This window comes from Amyelois transitella, chromosome 13 (genome assembly GCF_032362555.1).
Source record: "Amyelois transitella isolate CPQ chromosome 13, ilAmyTran1.1, whole genome shotgun sequence".
Lineage (NCBI taxonomy): Eukaryota > Metazoa > Arthropoda > Insecta > Lepidoptera > Pyralidae > Amyelois > Amyelois transitella.
The window spans coordinates 4,806,440-4,822,499 of record NC_083516.1 but is presented as its reverse complement, the minus strand read 5'-3'; the positions used below and the strand labels follow the sequence as shown (position 1 = coordinate 4,822,499).

Genomic DNA, 16,060 nt, shown 5'->3' with positions numbered 1-16,060 from the left:
ACAAGCATGTAGACGCCAGAGGATGGCGAGCTTCTTAACTTGGTGAACGCTATAGTAGTCCAAACGTGAATGCCCGGGGCGCGCGCGAACTTTTATACAAGATATAAAACGTAAATATACCTTCATGTATTGTACTCAAAGCCTTAAACTTGTACCTACGTATTTTTTTACCTTTTAATTATTATGTCAAATACTTACCTCAAAATTGTCAAGACCTCACCTTGTGTAAATATGCCAAATTTGTAGGTATGTATTCAGTTGTAAAATAAGGAATTATAAAAATCGACTTTTATTCGACAGTTTCATGTTTGTAGCTTAGTGGCAAAATGGAGTGTTTTTTTATGACTAAAATAATCGTCACCTGAAGAAAGTTAAGGTCAAGGAAAGACTTCAAACAATAATCCGTGTGTTAAGGGTTAAATATTCAGGTACCGTCACCGACACTTCGGCGGCTCATTTCTTTGCATAATTCATAGATCGCCGTTGTTGCGTTTTGAACAAACAACGTACCCGATGTTTATCAGAATTTGAAATCGCAAGACTCGCCGCTGTTGTATCGTCATAATGTGCGTCATCTACTTACTTCGGAAGAAGATTTACAATTTTAATTGAAAGCAAAACTATTTCCCTTGAATCCAGATAGTCTAAAAAGTTTATCCAAAAAGAACCTGTCATTATGCGTTGGATTGCTAGTGGATGAAATCATATATGGCTTTGGCCATTACCGAATAGATTTTCTAACTAAATACTTACCATCAAACCAATACAGGAGCGGAGATAACTTTTAATGATTCATTTCTTTCGTATGATTATGGAATTTACCGATTGCATCTGTTGTATTTGTTCTTCTGTGCCAACATGCGTTCTTGTTATGCAACCTCATGTAACCATGCACATGTAAGCATATTTTTTGTTATGGAGATGAGTCTTCAGGTTGCTTAGCTATTTTTTAAAAAGACGCAGCAGTTTTGTTTCTCAATCTAGAATGAATAAATTCTGAACACAAACAGTTTCTGAACACTTTTATAATTTCGTTTTATACATGTTTTTTTTTTGTTTTCAGATAAAGTAGAAAAAATTTTCCAAAAACTAATAAAATGTGTTCATTAAATTAGGTATTTAGGTGTAATTTTTTGAATAGCAACGCAGAAGGAAACTGTGTCAACGTCTTGTTATCACAATTTTGATTTAAGCGTTATCTTGAGTCCCAGGCGCTTGGGCTTGTTATCTTGTTTGGATATTTTAGTTAAGATAACATCAAAATTTTAGTGATAATTTGGTATCCTATGTGGTATTAAGAAAATAACGAAAATGCCATCCTAAACTTATTTTGTACTGTTGAAGTAAAGTTTTTAGATAATTAGCAGAGCATATGATCAGATCCAATCGAGTTTCTGTGGAATAATAATCAAGAAAGAAATAACCTAAACTGATTTTTTTTCTTTATATTGCTAGTATGGATAACCATAACCACAATATAATTTGAAACAAATTCTTATTGGGTGATGGAATTATAGAATAGAATAGGATTTAATTTCAAAATTGGATATAAGGTATCACTTATTGACGTCACATAACTTAAATCTAATTATAACTACTACCGCTTCCAAAGCGCATGTGTAGAAGAAGCGGCGGAACAAACTACACTGCAGCATTTTCATCGGACGTCAATTTACAAATATGATCTATATTTGTAAATTGACGTCCGATTGATCTTAAATCTAAATCGTGGACGAATGTACATTGTCTACATTAAAAAACGTAAATGAATGTAGAACTAATAATGTCAATACGAATATTTCGTCAAATAACTTCCATAACCAGCAATAGAATAAGTAGTTACTAAAGGGCCGGAGAATGTAGTATATCATTATGTCACAAAATTGGTGCTGTTTTATTCAAAAACCACAATACACCGGAATTCGTTAATTTACGTTAATTTTAGATGGGGTTTATAATCATATGGTCAATTGACGAGTACGTTATAGATGGTAGCTAACATGTATATGAAGTGAATAACAAAACAGGTTTATGTCCTAATAACCATTTTTACCAAAAACTAAAGGCAGGCTACACATTTTAACATCAACATAAGTTTACTTTCTTCAAACTTAAATTTCTACCAGACCTACATTAATGGAATATAGTCATAAAAGGTCATTAACGTATTTATTATGGTCAATAGTCAATGTTCCCCTTATCATGTTTGTGTGAAGAACTTAGAGTAGATTGTAATCTAGGTCACTTCGTACTTTATCATCGTCGTTATATTAGTTATTATGCGTTCAGTTAATTATCTGACGGTTTTTTATTGGTAGTTAATAAATTCCCAACCTAAATTGAAGTAACGAAATAATAGGAATTGCTAAAATACTTAAAAAAGTAAAGTAGAAATAATAAGAAATGAGTAACCCTAACAAGTCATCTGGGTTAGAGCGGATCTTGGGCTCTAAAGCAACACAACTGAAGATCGGAAATAGCCAAACAATGTCGTGTGTTGGTCGATATGGAATCTAGTTTATAGGCGCAAGGAAAAAAAATCGGAGCATTATTTATTTTATTCCTCGTGGTGATCGTCACTGTTGCATCTTACCTCTTTTGAAAGAAGTTAGAGGTGCTCCTAAATACATAAATATCGTAAATTTGTAGGTAGGTACTTAAATGTCTTTATGTTGAAGACTGTATATTGCCATAGTAATACTTTGTGATATAAATGAAACATCTATACTTGACGCCGTCAGTCACTGCCCTAGCAATGCGAACGCGATAGCTTGTGTACAACATGAATAAAATAAATACATAGAGGTTTCGACGTCGATGGCGTCTATTGTTGGCGGCATCCCGTTGCCATCTATTATTGACTCGCTGCTGGAGATAGTTGGCTCTGCGCCAGCGCAGACCACGTGCTCCTTCGTCACGAGACGCAGAGTACGCTGTCGGCTCGTCCCTTTCCTTACTCTCTGCGCAGCCGGGGAACTACTAATAAAAAAAAGCCGGCACGCATCAACTATGCTGACAGTTATAGAAATACGTTTATATTTGTTTGTCGGCCATGAGAGATGTCAGTAAAATGTAGACGTAATGCCGGCTGTAAAATGAAGACGTAATGCCGGACGTAATAATAATTTGTGAAAGAATTTTTAAACATAATAGTTTCAAAATTCTTTCACAAATTATTATTTACCATTCCCTATAAAAAGCGAACAATATCAAAAGTCCAAAATCTGTTGATAAATTTCTTGATAAAGTTCGTATTTATCTGATGGGGGAGTGGCATTTAGTTAGATAATAGTTCTATCGCATTTAAGGATTACTGTACATGATGATGATAAAATTTGTTTTGCTTGTTGCAGTGGAGAAACAAGAAAAGCAACCTCCAAAAATGAAAAAGGAAGTAAGCGTGAAAGTGTCTTGCAGCAATGGTCATGCAAGTACACCAAACGGCCGCGGCGATGATGAGGGCGGTGGTGGAAATGCGAGTGCAACGCGTGTTTCTTATGCAGCCGCTGCGCGCAAGCCTGCCTCCCCGCAGACCAATAACATAACAGCGCCTTTTCTCATAAATTCAGGTAACAAACTTAATGATAAAGACATTTTGAAACATGCATGAGTCTAGCTAGGAGTAAATTATAATTTTTATTTTATTTCAGATTCTCAAAAAGGCAAAACTAACGATAAGTCATCACATAGAAAATCCGGTAACATTGCAAAAGCAAACGGAGATGCATTACCCAGCGATCCAAATAAAAAAGCAAGTTCAGGTACCAAAGAAACAATAGTGAATGGCACGGAAAGTACAAGTGAGAATATTCTTAACGGCGACCCAAAAAAAGATGCAGTTTGTGATATTAGTAGTAGTGATAATACTAAAATAGTTACTAATGGAATTAACAGTGATTCAGATGAAACTAAATCAACTAAGTCTGATGAAGGGAGTGATGTAGCATTATCACCCGTTTGCCCAGTTAAGGTTTCTGAAAATAAAGTGTCGGATAAGAAAAAAGAAAACAAAAAGGGTAAAACGACTGATAAAAATAATGATACCGAGAAGAAGGAACCTGTTATAAATAAGGCTATTGAAACTAAAAAAGAGGATGATAAATCGAACAATGTTGAAAATGTGACTGATAAAGTTAATGGCGAAAGCAATAAAATACTTAATGGAGAGAAGGATAGGGAATCAACCCCTAGTGAAGATGGCGATGATAAGAAACGAGACGCTGAAGTGGTCTTTATACAAGACATGGGTTTTACTGTCAAAATTGTTAGTCCTGGAGCGGAGCCTCTGGACATTCAGGTAAATTATGGAAATTAGCTTTATTTAAAGCGGTTTTTTTATTCTTAAGTTAATCGTCCATTTATTGCTAAAGGACCTTAAACACAATACTACGAAAACAAGATGAAAGCGTCATATTTTCAGGTGTCGAGTATGGAACTCGTCCAGGAAATACACCAGGTTTTGATGGACCGCGAGGACACATGTCACAGGACTTGCTTCTCGTTACAATTGGACGGCGTCACTCTGGATAACTTTGCAGAGTTGAAGAACATCGAGGGCTTGAAGGAGGGTTCAGTGATTAAGGTTAATATAAATTCGATATCTATAGTAACTTGGAAATGATTTTGGTGAATAAATGAAATTGGTATCTTGCTGAAGATATAGACAAACACCCAAATAGCTTTGTTGATAGAGGGAAAGTTTTCGCACTATTTTTGTAGTCTATATGTTCTTATTCCTGGCGGTAACCCCGGTTACATCCAAACCGCTGGACATTAGCTTAGAGTGCCTTTTGACCATTTTACTGAATTGAGTTCTAAGTTTGCCGTGTGGTTCCCGGCACCATTACAAAAGAATAGGACCACTCCATCTCTTTCCCACGGATGTCGTAAGAGCCGACTAAGGGATAGACTTGGGATTCCTCTTTAATGTAAATCCCTGCCAATCTAAGGTCTGCCGCGCCGATGGATGCATGGCTAGGGGCGAGCCTAGTCTCGAGCGTGCCACTTCCGCCATGGGGTTGGGCGACCCCCAGGTAATGGCTAGCCTTACCCTGGCATGCGGGGCTCTGCTGGGGCGGACAAAATTTTTCCCTAGCGTCTCGTGGGAATCGCATGGATGCAAATTTTTTGAAAGAGCACCTAGATGGCGGCGATGGTGTCCGCACCCCATCACGTCTCGTTCCCGGCGGGAGCGGTATGCGGTCTGCTGAAAGCCGCTTTGCGACGATGAATGTAAGAGGAGGAATGAAGGATAAGATTGAGGAAGTATGCCAGATGATGGATGAAAGACGTTTGGATGTGTTGTGCGTGAATGAAACGAAGCGGAAAGGATGCGACGCGACGCAGCACGGCCCTTACACGGCGTATTGGTCTGGAATTTCCAGTACCAGCCGAGGCTGTCAAGGGGTCGGTCTAATTCTTTCTGCACGAATGGCTGAGTGCGTGAATGAGTATGAGTGTGTCAGCCCTCGTCTTCTATGGATTAGGCTGAAAGTTGGAATCACTCGGATCTTCGTTCTAGGTGTTTATGCACCTTGGGATGTGGGTTCGAGGGGTACAACATCAGCAAAAAGCGAAAACGAGGAGTTCTGGAATAGTGTAAGAGAAGTATTGAAAGTTACCAAGCCAAATGAGAAGATTATTATGTTAGGTGATTTTAATGGATGGGTGGGTGTAAAGCGTGATGGATATGAAAAGGTGCTTGGTGCGTTTGGTGACGAAAAGGTGAATGATAATGGAAGAAGTGTATTAGAAATTTGTCTAGAGTGGGATCTTTTTGTGTCGAACTCAATGTTTCAACATAAAGAGATCCACACCTACACAAGAGTGGAAGGTATATTAAAAAGTATGATAGACTTTGTGATTGTAGATGAAAGATTGAAGAACAAAGTGCTGGATACCCGTGCATATCGCGGTGCTGGCATTGACTCGGACCATTTACTGGTGATATCCCGGATAAGGGGTATCTTCAATCGCTGGCGGCACAGGGTAAGGGAGCAAACCAGCGCTTTGGAAAGAGTAAAAGTAGAAAATTTGCAAGATATGGATGTAGGTAAGAAGTATATTAATAGACTGAAGGATGAATTTGAAGATTTAGAGGAAATGAGCGATATTGAAGATGGATGGAAGGAATTTAAAGAAAGAATTGTGAAAGTAGCTGTTGAAGTGTGTGGTGTAAGTAGAAGAAGGAAAGGAAAAAATCACAAAAATGCGTGGATGAGTAAAGATGTGCAAGAACTTGTGCGATTAAAGAAGAAAGCATGGCTGGATTTGTTAGCAGCAAAAGCTAACTTAAGAATGCAAGAGGTTATAGATGAAGATGTGAATGAAGCACGTAAGGAATATAAGAAAATGAAAGATTTGGTTAAGAAAGCTGTGATTAGAAAGAAAGAAGAGTATAAAGAGGATTTTGATAAAAGGCTATCAGAAGACTTTCAGTCAAATCTGAAAGTATTCTGGAAATCCGTAAGGTCAGCCCGAGGAAATACTATAACCAGAGAGCTGACTAGGATCAGATGCCAGGATGGTAGCGTTGTGAAAGGAGAAGAATGTGTACTAAAGATATGGAAGGACTATTTTGAAAGTTTATTTGAAAAAAAGGAAGGAAATAAGAAAGATTTCTGCTATAGCGAAGAAAAAGAGAATGAGATGGAAGGCGAAATTGAAATGTTCGAAATTGTGGAAGCACTTAAGAGTATGAAAGCGGGAAAGGCTGCTGGGTGTGATAGAGTGTCGGTCGAGATGCTTAAAGCAGGAAAAGGCGTAGTAGCTAGTCAGTTGTACTGCCTTTTCAATTTGTGTTGGAGAAGCGGCCGAGTACCAAAAGATTGGTGTAAGGCTGTTATCGTGCCACTTTACAAAGGAAAAGGGTCACAGCTGGACTGCAAAAATTATCGTGGTATAAGCCTGCTTAGCGTCGTCGGCAAATTGTATGCTAAGGTATTGATTAATAGAGTCAGGAATGAAACTGATGACAAAATATGGGATGCTCAAGCGGGATTTCGAAAGGGAATGGGATGTACTGATCAGGTCTTTTCCTTGCGGTGCATAGCCGAAAAGTTTTTGGCCAAGAGTCAAAAAGTCTATTGCACATTCGTAGATCTGGAAAAGGCCTATGACAGAGTTGAGAGGAATGAATTGTGGTCAGCACTTTCTATGCATGGGGTGAGCAGTCTCTTAATACGAGCACTGAAATCCTTATATGAGGATTCGAGTGCTTGTGTCAGGATAAACGGAGCGCACACTGAGTGGTTTAAGATTGAGAAAGGCGTTAGGCAAGGATGTGTTGCGTCACCGTGGCTGTTCAACCTATTTATGGATAGCTGTTTGACAGATTTGAAAGAGTCTAAAAGTGGATTAAGGATGAATGAGTTACTCGTCAAATGTCTGCTCTATGCCGACGATCAGGTTATACTGGCGTCATCAGCGGAGGAGTTACAGGAGATGGTAAACTGTATGCATGAAGCTTTAAAAGAGAAAGGAATGAAAGTGAACGTAAGTAAAACTAAAACACTGGTTTTTGAAATGGAGAAAGAAATGACAGCATGTAATATTTTGATTGGAGGAGAAAAAGTGGAGCAAGTGAAAGAGTTTGTATATCTAGGATCAAAGTTTACATCAGATGGCAAGTATGATAGTGATATTGAAAGGAGAGTGAACGCGGGGAACATGGTGAATGGAGCTTTGCATGCCTTTATGAGCAGTCAGAAACTATCCAAAAAGGCTCGACTGGCTGTGCACAGGGGCGTGTTGGTCCCGACATTAATGTATGGGAGTGAAAGTTGGGTATGGCAAAAGAAGCATGAAAGCAGAATAAATGCAGTGGAAATGAGAGCGTTAAGGAGTATGATGGGTGTGAAATTGAGTGACAGGATAAGGAACAGCGTGATAAGGGAATGTTGTGATGTGAAAGAAGATGTAGTTACAGGAATAGAAAAGGGTATGTTAAGATGGTTCGGTCATGTGGAGAGGATGAATGAAAGCAGGTTGACTAAGCAGATATACAAGGAGAGTGTGGAGGGAAAGGTCGGAGTGGGAAGACCTAGACGAACGTATCTTGATCAAATTAAGGACGTCCTGGTAAAGGGTCAGGTCAAAAGTACCCGAAACCGCCGAGCTTGTATGAAGAGAGTTATGAATGTGGACGAAGCGAAAGAAGTATGCAGAGATCGTGGCAAGTGGAAAGAGGTAGTCTCTGCCTACCCCTCCGGGAAAGAGGCGTGATTTTATGTATGTATGTATGTATGTATGTTCTAAGTCAGGTTTTTAAACTAAACGACTCGCGTCTGACCTCTTTGTAGGGAATCTAACCCGTAATGGATCACGGTAAAAGTCGCACTAGATGAATGTGCCCTTTTTAATCACTAGCATAAATTTTTGTATTTTTATATTGTCAATATTTTTAAGTCAAACAGCTGAACGTGGCCTTTCATGCTTTTCAAGACTACTGGCTGTATCTACCCCGCAAGGGACATAGACGTGATTACTTATATGTATGTACTAGCTGTGCCCGCGACTTCGTCCGCGTGGAATAGTTATTTTGTCAGGCGGTCACGCGTATTAGAAAAAACGCTGGTTCGCCGTATTAAATGTTTCGCTGCAAATTGCTTATAACGACTATATCTCAAAACCTATTCGTCTGATTTATATACTGTAAATGGCAATTTTAGTCTACATGAAAAGCTGAAAGTAATAAACATATTTATTTGGATAAGGATTAAAACTGAATTAAAGAAAATTGGTTTCAAAATAACTTATGTTTATAATGAAAAAATAATCTTAAAAAATGAACATAAAAGTGGTTATTGTAAGTAAACCTTAAGAGATAGATATATGCTCTCGCGGACTTTTTTGTGGCAAAAAATGAGTACTTCACATCTTTAGTACATTGTTTTACTATATCTTTGTTGGTTTGCGCAGCGTTCGCGTGGAAAGCTCGCAGATGGCCGACTCATTCAACTTTCACCTGCATTGTTGACGTTTCCCGTAGGAAATCCGGGATAAAATGTAGCCTATAGCCTTCCTCGATAAATAGACTACCTAACAGTGAAAGAATTATTCAAATCGGTTCAATAGTTTCTGAGATTAGCGCGTTTAAACAAACAAACAAACAAACAAAACAAACTCTTCAGCTTTATAATATTAGTATAGATGTCAATATTTTTGCCCACAGGTTGTCGAAGAACCTTATACTATGCGCGAAGCTAGGATCCACGTGCGTCATGTTCGCGACCTATTGAAGTCCATCGATTACACAGACGCATACGCTGGCCAGGAGTGCAGTTCTCTTGCCTTCCTCAATGTTATCACGCAGGGTGATATCTTAGGTACTAACAACAGTAAAGTGTCATAATCATTATGATATTGTCACGACTCGTAACGTTATAAAGAGGCATTTAGAGACAATAAACCACTTACTTTAACCTTGTTCTGTTAATTAAATGATATTGTTTCTCTTGCCTATTTGAAGGTTACAGTATCATACGAACCCTATAATATGAAAGTTTGACACATTACTTCTTTGAAAGTTACCACATCTAAACGGCAAAGATATCTACTTGATATGAAGGAGTATGCATATTTACTAAAACCTAATTTTAACCAAATTTAAACAATAATTGTGCGAAGGAAGTGTCGCCTTCTTATAAATTCCGGCAGTTAAGTTTAAATATGCTTTTCTAACTTCATAGAGAAGAAGAAATCACGCCCGGAAAGTGTGGACTGCACTCCCCCGGACTACATTATGCCGGGAAGCACTGAGCGACCTCTGCTACCCTTGCATCCCGGATTAACCAAGGAGAACAAAGCACCACAATGCCTGAAGGTAATTTGTTATCGAAATAATCGTTATATTGTGTTTGCGTAATAAACAATCCACACTGTGTTCATAAATGTAAATTCTTCATTTCCTAATAAGTTCACATGTAAATTCTGGATATTATACGCGTGTAGAACTGTACGTAGCATTTAGAACAATAATAGGAAGAAATAAATTATTCATTTTAGCGTACTGTTCAGATCTGACATCGTGTAATTTAGCACCATTTAACTAAATGAAAAGACGGAAGAAATATAATAATCGCTTTGCGCCCTACTTCGATGGCCTTTTTCGTTATCGTTCTAATTCAAAATAATTTACTTGACAATGTAATGTACACTTTATGCAGAAGTCCCTTCGGATATAATGGTTGTTAATCCCATTGAAACTGGAAGTGTAAGACTAGAATTACAGATCAAAATGACAAAGCGTGTATCCGACATTGCTTGGTAACCATTACGGTGGCCAAACAGGCAATAAGAATGATATTTTAGACGCACTATTAAGTGACATACCTTCACGAACAGTCGCGGTAGCTACTTCTAGTAAACAATATTTTGTAACCATGCATTTTTATAACAAAGTCAACCCATCATGGGAAATCTGCCGTTCAAGAAACCATGATCAAAGATAAAAAATATCTATCTACCAATCTAATGATAAAGTGGGAACCCACACCAGGTTTTCACTTTATCTGGGTCAGAAATGACATTTATAATTGCTTTGATTTCCCAAACCTGGATCGACGCCATAAGCGGACCCCAGAGGCTCTTATGCATTATAAATTCTCTTATTTATTACAGCTCGAAATTTGCCTTTTACTGCTTAATATACCAGTAATCTATGGTAAAAAAATTGTATTTTATTTATTTTGTAAACCCTTGAGTACTTAGTGAAGTAGTCCACTTTTATACATGGAAGATGCGACACAAACACCGCCGTGGTGGGATTATGATAACATTTTTTAATTACATGGATCAAGCGGTAGAATAAAATTGCCAAAAATATTTTAAAGATACTCTGACGTAAAGTGGTAAAGGCCTTTTATGAAAACCCTAAGTGTTTTCGAACGGACAGACAAACAGACAAAGCACTTCCTTGTTGATAACAAAACCTCCTATGTTAACAGGCAGACTACCTTCATGTAGTGAAAAACATGTTCAAAGCGAGCAATAAAAAAAGGTTATCAGAAGCTGCGTCATACCAGATACGATCGCGCGTTATAGTATAAAGTTCAGAAAAAATTCTTCCGAAGTCTGTGGTATCATTGCGTAACAGTATAACAGTATAGACATGCGTTAAAAGCATGTCATGAGATTATAAATATCAATTAGAAAAAAATAAACATGTGCTCTTCCTACCATTTGTTCTTTATTATAGGTAATTAGACATAGTAATTTTAATAAAATTTTATAACGTAACTACATCTCGAACTCAACATTTAGAAATTTAAAACCAAAGATTTCAGAGAAACCTGAAAGTCATATGAAAAGTCTTAAGTTAAGCAATCGCTTGAGCAGCCATCATTAGAGCCCAGTTGCAAATAAATGACAAATGCTTTTAGGCGACCTGAAAATTATGAACACACTTCAAAAAAAAAACCGAGGTCATGCAATGGTGCAATATTTGTTTTATTTCAAAGAATTTAAACTGACAGCTGTGAATGTTGTCTCCAGGTTTTAACAACATCGGGCTGGAACCCACCTCCTGGGCCGCGAAAGATGTGTGGTGACCTGCTTTACTTGCATGTTATCACTCTCGAAGACAGACATTTCCACATCACAGCCTGCCCCAGAGGATTCTACCTTAATCAGTAAGTTGACCTGGTTTTTCCTTAAACAAGTTGATTAAGATTTTCTTTTTCCAGTAAAACTTTAGTAAACGAGGTAACGGAGGTCTGACGAGAGTCGTTCCAGGTAAATACCTGACTTATCGAGTTCTGAACTGGCGACATAGGTGGACCAAGCTAAATAATATTTCATGGCATTTTAATACCTATCTTTTTACACATATTACGTCAAAGTGCATACCCAACTATCCGTGACTACAAGAAATAATAAATTACTGTATGATTTTAACATTATCGCTTCTTACATTTTATGCCCGTATTTTTCCAGACATGTAACGATTGATAACTAGTAATGTTTTTTATTTCTATTTTTTACTGTCTGCATTGATTCCCAAAAACAGAATTTAGTATTATTGTTTTGCAAATTCATTGAATGGCATTGATATAACGCTAACTTGTACCTGGTTATCTGCTTGCAGGATATGTTGTGTTTATGCTTTGTTAAAAAAACTAGCAGGTTTAAAAAATAAAATAGAATCTTATTTTGTGTTAAATATCTATTTATGTAGAACTTCCCACAGTACGCACCAGATTAAGAAACTGTTAGTGTTATTTGGATAGTAGTTAGATAGTTTCTTTATAATAGATATGCGACGATTTGTGCTCGATATATTATATCTGTTCACACATGTTTAACCAGCATCGACCCACGGTTCCACATAGGTCAAAGCTCTTCGATCTTCCTCGTTTCCAGTGGCGTAGCATGCTCACCGGGGTTAGGAAACTATACCGAAGCATCTTTAACATTTCAAGCAACTGTATGTTTAGTTAGTACTTAATACACCTGTAGATTTAAATGTCGTGGGACTCAAGTAGCGTTAAGTTAGTATTTCTCATCATAATATAAGACCTGAATTTATTTTGCGGCTAGCTCTAGTAGCTCTCGTAACTGTGTGAATTTTTCCACATAAATGAATTTCTGGCGGAATTCGCTCTGATTAATTGTCAGATTTTACATGCCTGACCACGCTCCAGGAGAATATGTGCAATTTTACCCCTCTTTTCGCTCTCTCATTGCTGAGGATCGTGGTTACTGGAACTCATCAGCTCAGCATCTCAACGCACAATCTTTCTCCATCGATTCCAGTTGATCGGTGTTGTTTATTAAGAGATCATAAAAGAATGAATGATTTTTATCTTTGAAGCATAGGCATTATGATATTAAGTCTATATATTCTGAGAGGCCGAGGTATTTATGCATTCTCGCCCCGTTATTCTTCAACTTTTGAATAAATGACTATGGTATTGAAATTAAGTCAGTTTTGCATTCTACCTATTGTGTTACTTTAAAGTAGAGTTTATTTTTTCTATTGATATGTAAAGGTTCACATAAATATTTAGAGAAAAAAATGGTTGACCCAATAGTAATTTGCATTTTTCTATTACGCGGGCGGAGACGCTGTTTACTCTAGTATAATAATTGTCTTTTGACAGGTCTTCCGAAGAAGTATTCAACCCTCGTCCATCAAATCCGTCCCTGCTCTGCCACTCTCTGATCGAGCTTCTCAGTATAGTTTCGCCGGCGTTCAAGAGGAATTTCGCGCTGGTACAAAAGAAGCGTATGCAAAAACATCCGTTCGAGAGAGTCGCCACACCGTACCAAGTTTACCAGTGGGCATCGCCGGTGCTTGATCATACTGTGGATGCGATTCGTGCCGAAGACAGTAAGTGGTTTTATATACACATAACGTCTTTATCCATTATGGGGTAGATGAAGCCAACAGTCCCGAAGGCCACTGTCTTGTTCACTTAAAACTAAATCATGGAATTCAGATTCAGAAAGTGACAGGACATAGTCCATTGCCTAAAATAAAAATCTCAAGTTCAGACGCCTTTTCTTTGATCGAATTTTACAGTCTGCATGGAAGAAGAGAAACAGTCTGTGTAGTTTGTCCCGTATCTATATATTTAAAGTTAACGGTCGCTTAAAGAAGTAAAATTACCATTTTCTTATGACAATGCATGCAAGCTATAAATATTTCTGAATTCACTAATTCCAAGAAACGCCACTTATCTGAGAACAACAATATTTTTCAGCGTTTTCATCGAAGTTGGGCTACGAAGAGCACATCCCAGGACAGACGCGCGACTGGAACGAGGAGCTGCAGACCACTCGCGAGCTACCACGCGCCACACTGCCGGAACGTTTGCTGAGAGAACGAGCTATCTTCAAGGTAATTCAATACTCTACTCAAAAACAAAACACACTTCCGACAGGTAGAAATAGCTGGTCCGATGATATGCTAAGGTTTGTAAGAAGACTGGGATACAGCGGTCCAAACCGGTCAGTCTTTGGGAATCAGTTTATTAGGAAGTAAGCTTTAGGCGACTGAAATAATGACGATTTTATAAATATGCATTAATACGAATATTATTATTTCATTTCAGGTGCATAGCGACTTCGTAGCAGCGGCTACCCGCGGCGCCATGGCGGTCGTGGACGGCAACGTGATGGCGATCAATCCCGGGGAAGAGCCAAAGATGCAGATGTTCATATGGAACAACATATTCTTTTCGCTCGGGTTCGACGTACGCGACCATTACAAGGACCTCGGCGGTGATGCTGCTGCGTTTGTGGCCCCCGTGAGTGTTCATATTGTTACAGGTTTATCCAAGTGATACAAGAGCTGAAATTGCATATGCGAAATATACATTTGTAAGCGTGACAGTCTGCTCTCTAAATACTTAACCTCGATAGACGCCTGTAAAATGGGATCGTTGAACCGAATTATAGATTGCACTGTTTATTGGTCAGCTAACGTTCCGATCGCTCTTTTATTTATTTTTTGCAGTAATATATGTAGCATAACATAACATTTATAGAGATTTGTGTGTCGAACAAGTCCATATATTTCCCATGGATGTCGTTAAAGTCGACAAAGGGATAGGTTTATAAACTTGGGATTCCTCTTGTCGGTGATTCTTTACCCCTAACCACGAACCCTGCATTCTTCTTTCACTTCATACCCATTCATAACTTTCTCTCGTTCTCTTAGGTTTATGTAATTTGTCTTTTTTGTAGCGTAACGACCTGCAAGGCGTGCGTGTATACAGCGCGGTGGACACCCAGGGTCTGCACACCCTGGGCACGGTGGTGGTGGACTACCGCGGGTACCGGGTCACGGCGCAGTCCATCATCCCCGGGATCCTGGAGAAGGAGCAGGAGCAAAGTGTGGTCTATGGCAGCATCGACTTTGGAACTACGGTGCTTTCGCATCCCAAATATATGGAGTTGGTAAGTAGCTAACATACATACATACATACATATGATCACGTCTATATCCCTTGCGGGGTAGACAGAGCCAACAGTCTTGAAAAGACTGAATGGCCACGTTCAGCTATTTGGCTTAATGATAGAATTAAGATTCAAATAGTGACAGGTTGCTAGCCTATCGCCTGAAAAAGAATCCCAAGTTTGCAAGCCTATCCCTTAGTCGCCTTTTACGACATCCATGGGAAAGAGATGGAGTGGTCCTATTCTTTTTTGTATTGGTGCCGGCAACCACACGGCACTAACTAACATAATTAAAATCGGCATAGCTAACATAATTTTATATAAAAAATACTATTATTTTTAGGCTTTATTACAGTTGCGATTTGTGTTGTTTCATCTTTATTTCGTGAATATCATCTGGATCCTTCATAATGTATATTATTGACTTTATCGATTTTTTCTTAACAAATAATGTTTCTGAATTTGGTTTATAATTTACTAGAGGCCGCCCGCGACTTCGTCCGCATGGAAACCCTATCAATCCCGCGGGAACTCTGGGATAAAAAGTAGCCTATGTGTTATTCTGGGTCTTCAGCTACCTACATACCAAATTTCATGGTAATCGGTTCAGTAGTTTTTGCGTGAAAGAGTAACAAACATCCATACAAACTTTCGCCTTTATAATAGTAGTAGGATATTGATGTTCTGTTACACACAGAGAATGTGCCTTTATTAAAATCCAAAATTAACCGTAAAGAACATCGTCATAGAGAGTTCTAAACATTGACAAATAGAAACAAATTCACATAGTTGAGTTAGCCTCGATACAATATTGGAAAAGAAAATTAAAAAAAAAAAAATATTAGATGAGAAACCTGTCCTATTGAGTTGTTTGACGTTGTCAATAGCTTAGTTTTTTCAGCGATATTGACTGATGTTTTCTTACTTTTCAGCTCAGCAAAGCCGGCCAGCAACTGAAGATTATGCCCCACTCTGTAATCAGTGCGAATGGCGAAACGATAGAGCTATGCTCCAGTGTCGAATGCAAGGGAATCATAGGGAACGATGGCCGCCATTACATTCTCGACCTGTTGAGGACTTTCCCGCCTGATGTCAACTTCTTGCAATGTGAGTACACATACATACATCACGACTTAATCCATTGTGGACTAATTCAATA

General features: G+C 38.3%; 1 protein-coding gene across 1 annotated transcript in view; it reads left to right on the top strand.

Moving 5' to 3' along the window:
- The window catches only part of LOC106139847 (clustered mitochondria protein homolog), a 32,356-nt gene that overhangs the window by 7,431 nt on the left and 8,865 nt on the right, over positions 1 to 16,060 (top strand). Inside the window, exons 2-12 of the mRNA XM_060947398.1 lie at positions 3,354 to 3,569; positions 3,651 to 4,297; positions 4,421 to 4,582; positions 9,173 to 9,326; positions 9,690 to 9,823; positions 11,494 to 11,630; positions 13,101 to 13,330; positions 13,704 to 13,840; positions 14,055 to 14,249; positions 14,689 to 14,901; positions 15,834 to 16,008. Coding sequence (XP_060803381.1) covers positions 3,354 to 3,569; positions 3,651 to 4,297; positions 4,421 to 4,582; positions 9,173 to 9,326; positions 9,690 to 9,823; positions 11,494 to 11,630; positions 13,101 to 13,330; positions 13,704 to 13,840; positions 14,055 to 14,249; positions 14,689 to 14,901; positions 15,834 to 16,008 — 2,400 coding nt within the window. The remainder of the gene's footprint in view (positions 1 to 3,353; positions 3,570 to 3,650; positions 4,298 to 4,420; positions 4,583 to 9,172; positions 9,327 to 9,689; positions 9,824 to 11,493; positions 11,631 to 13,100; positions 13,331 to 13,703; positions 13,841 to 14,054; positions 14,250 to 14,688; positions 14,902 to 15,833; positions 16,009 to 16,060) is intronic.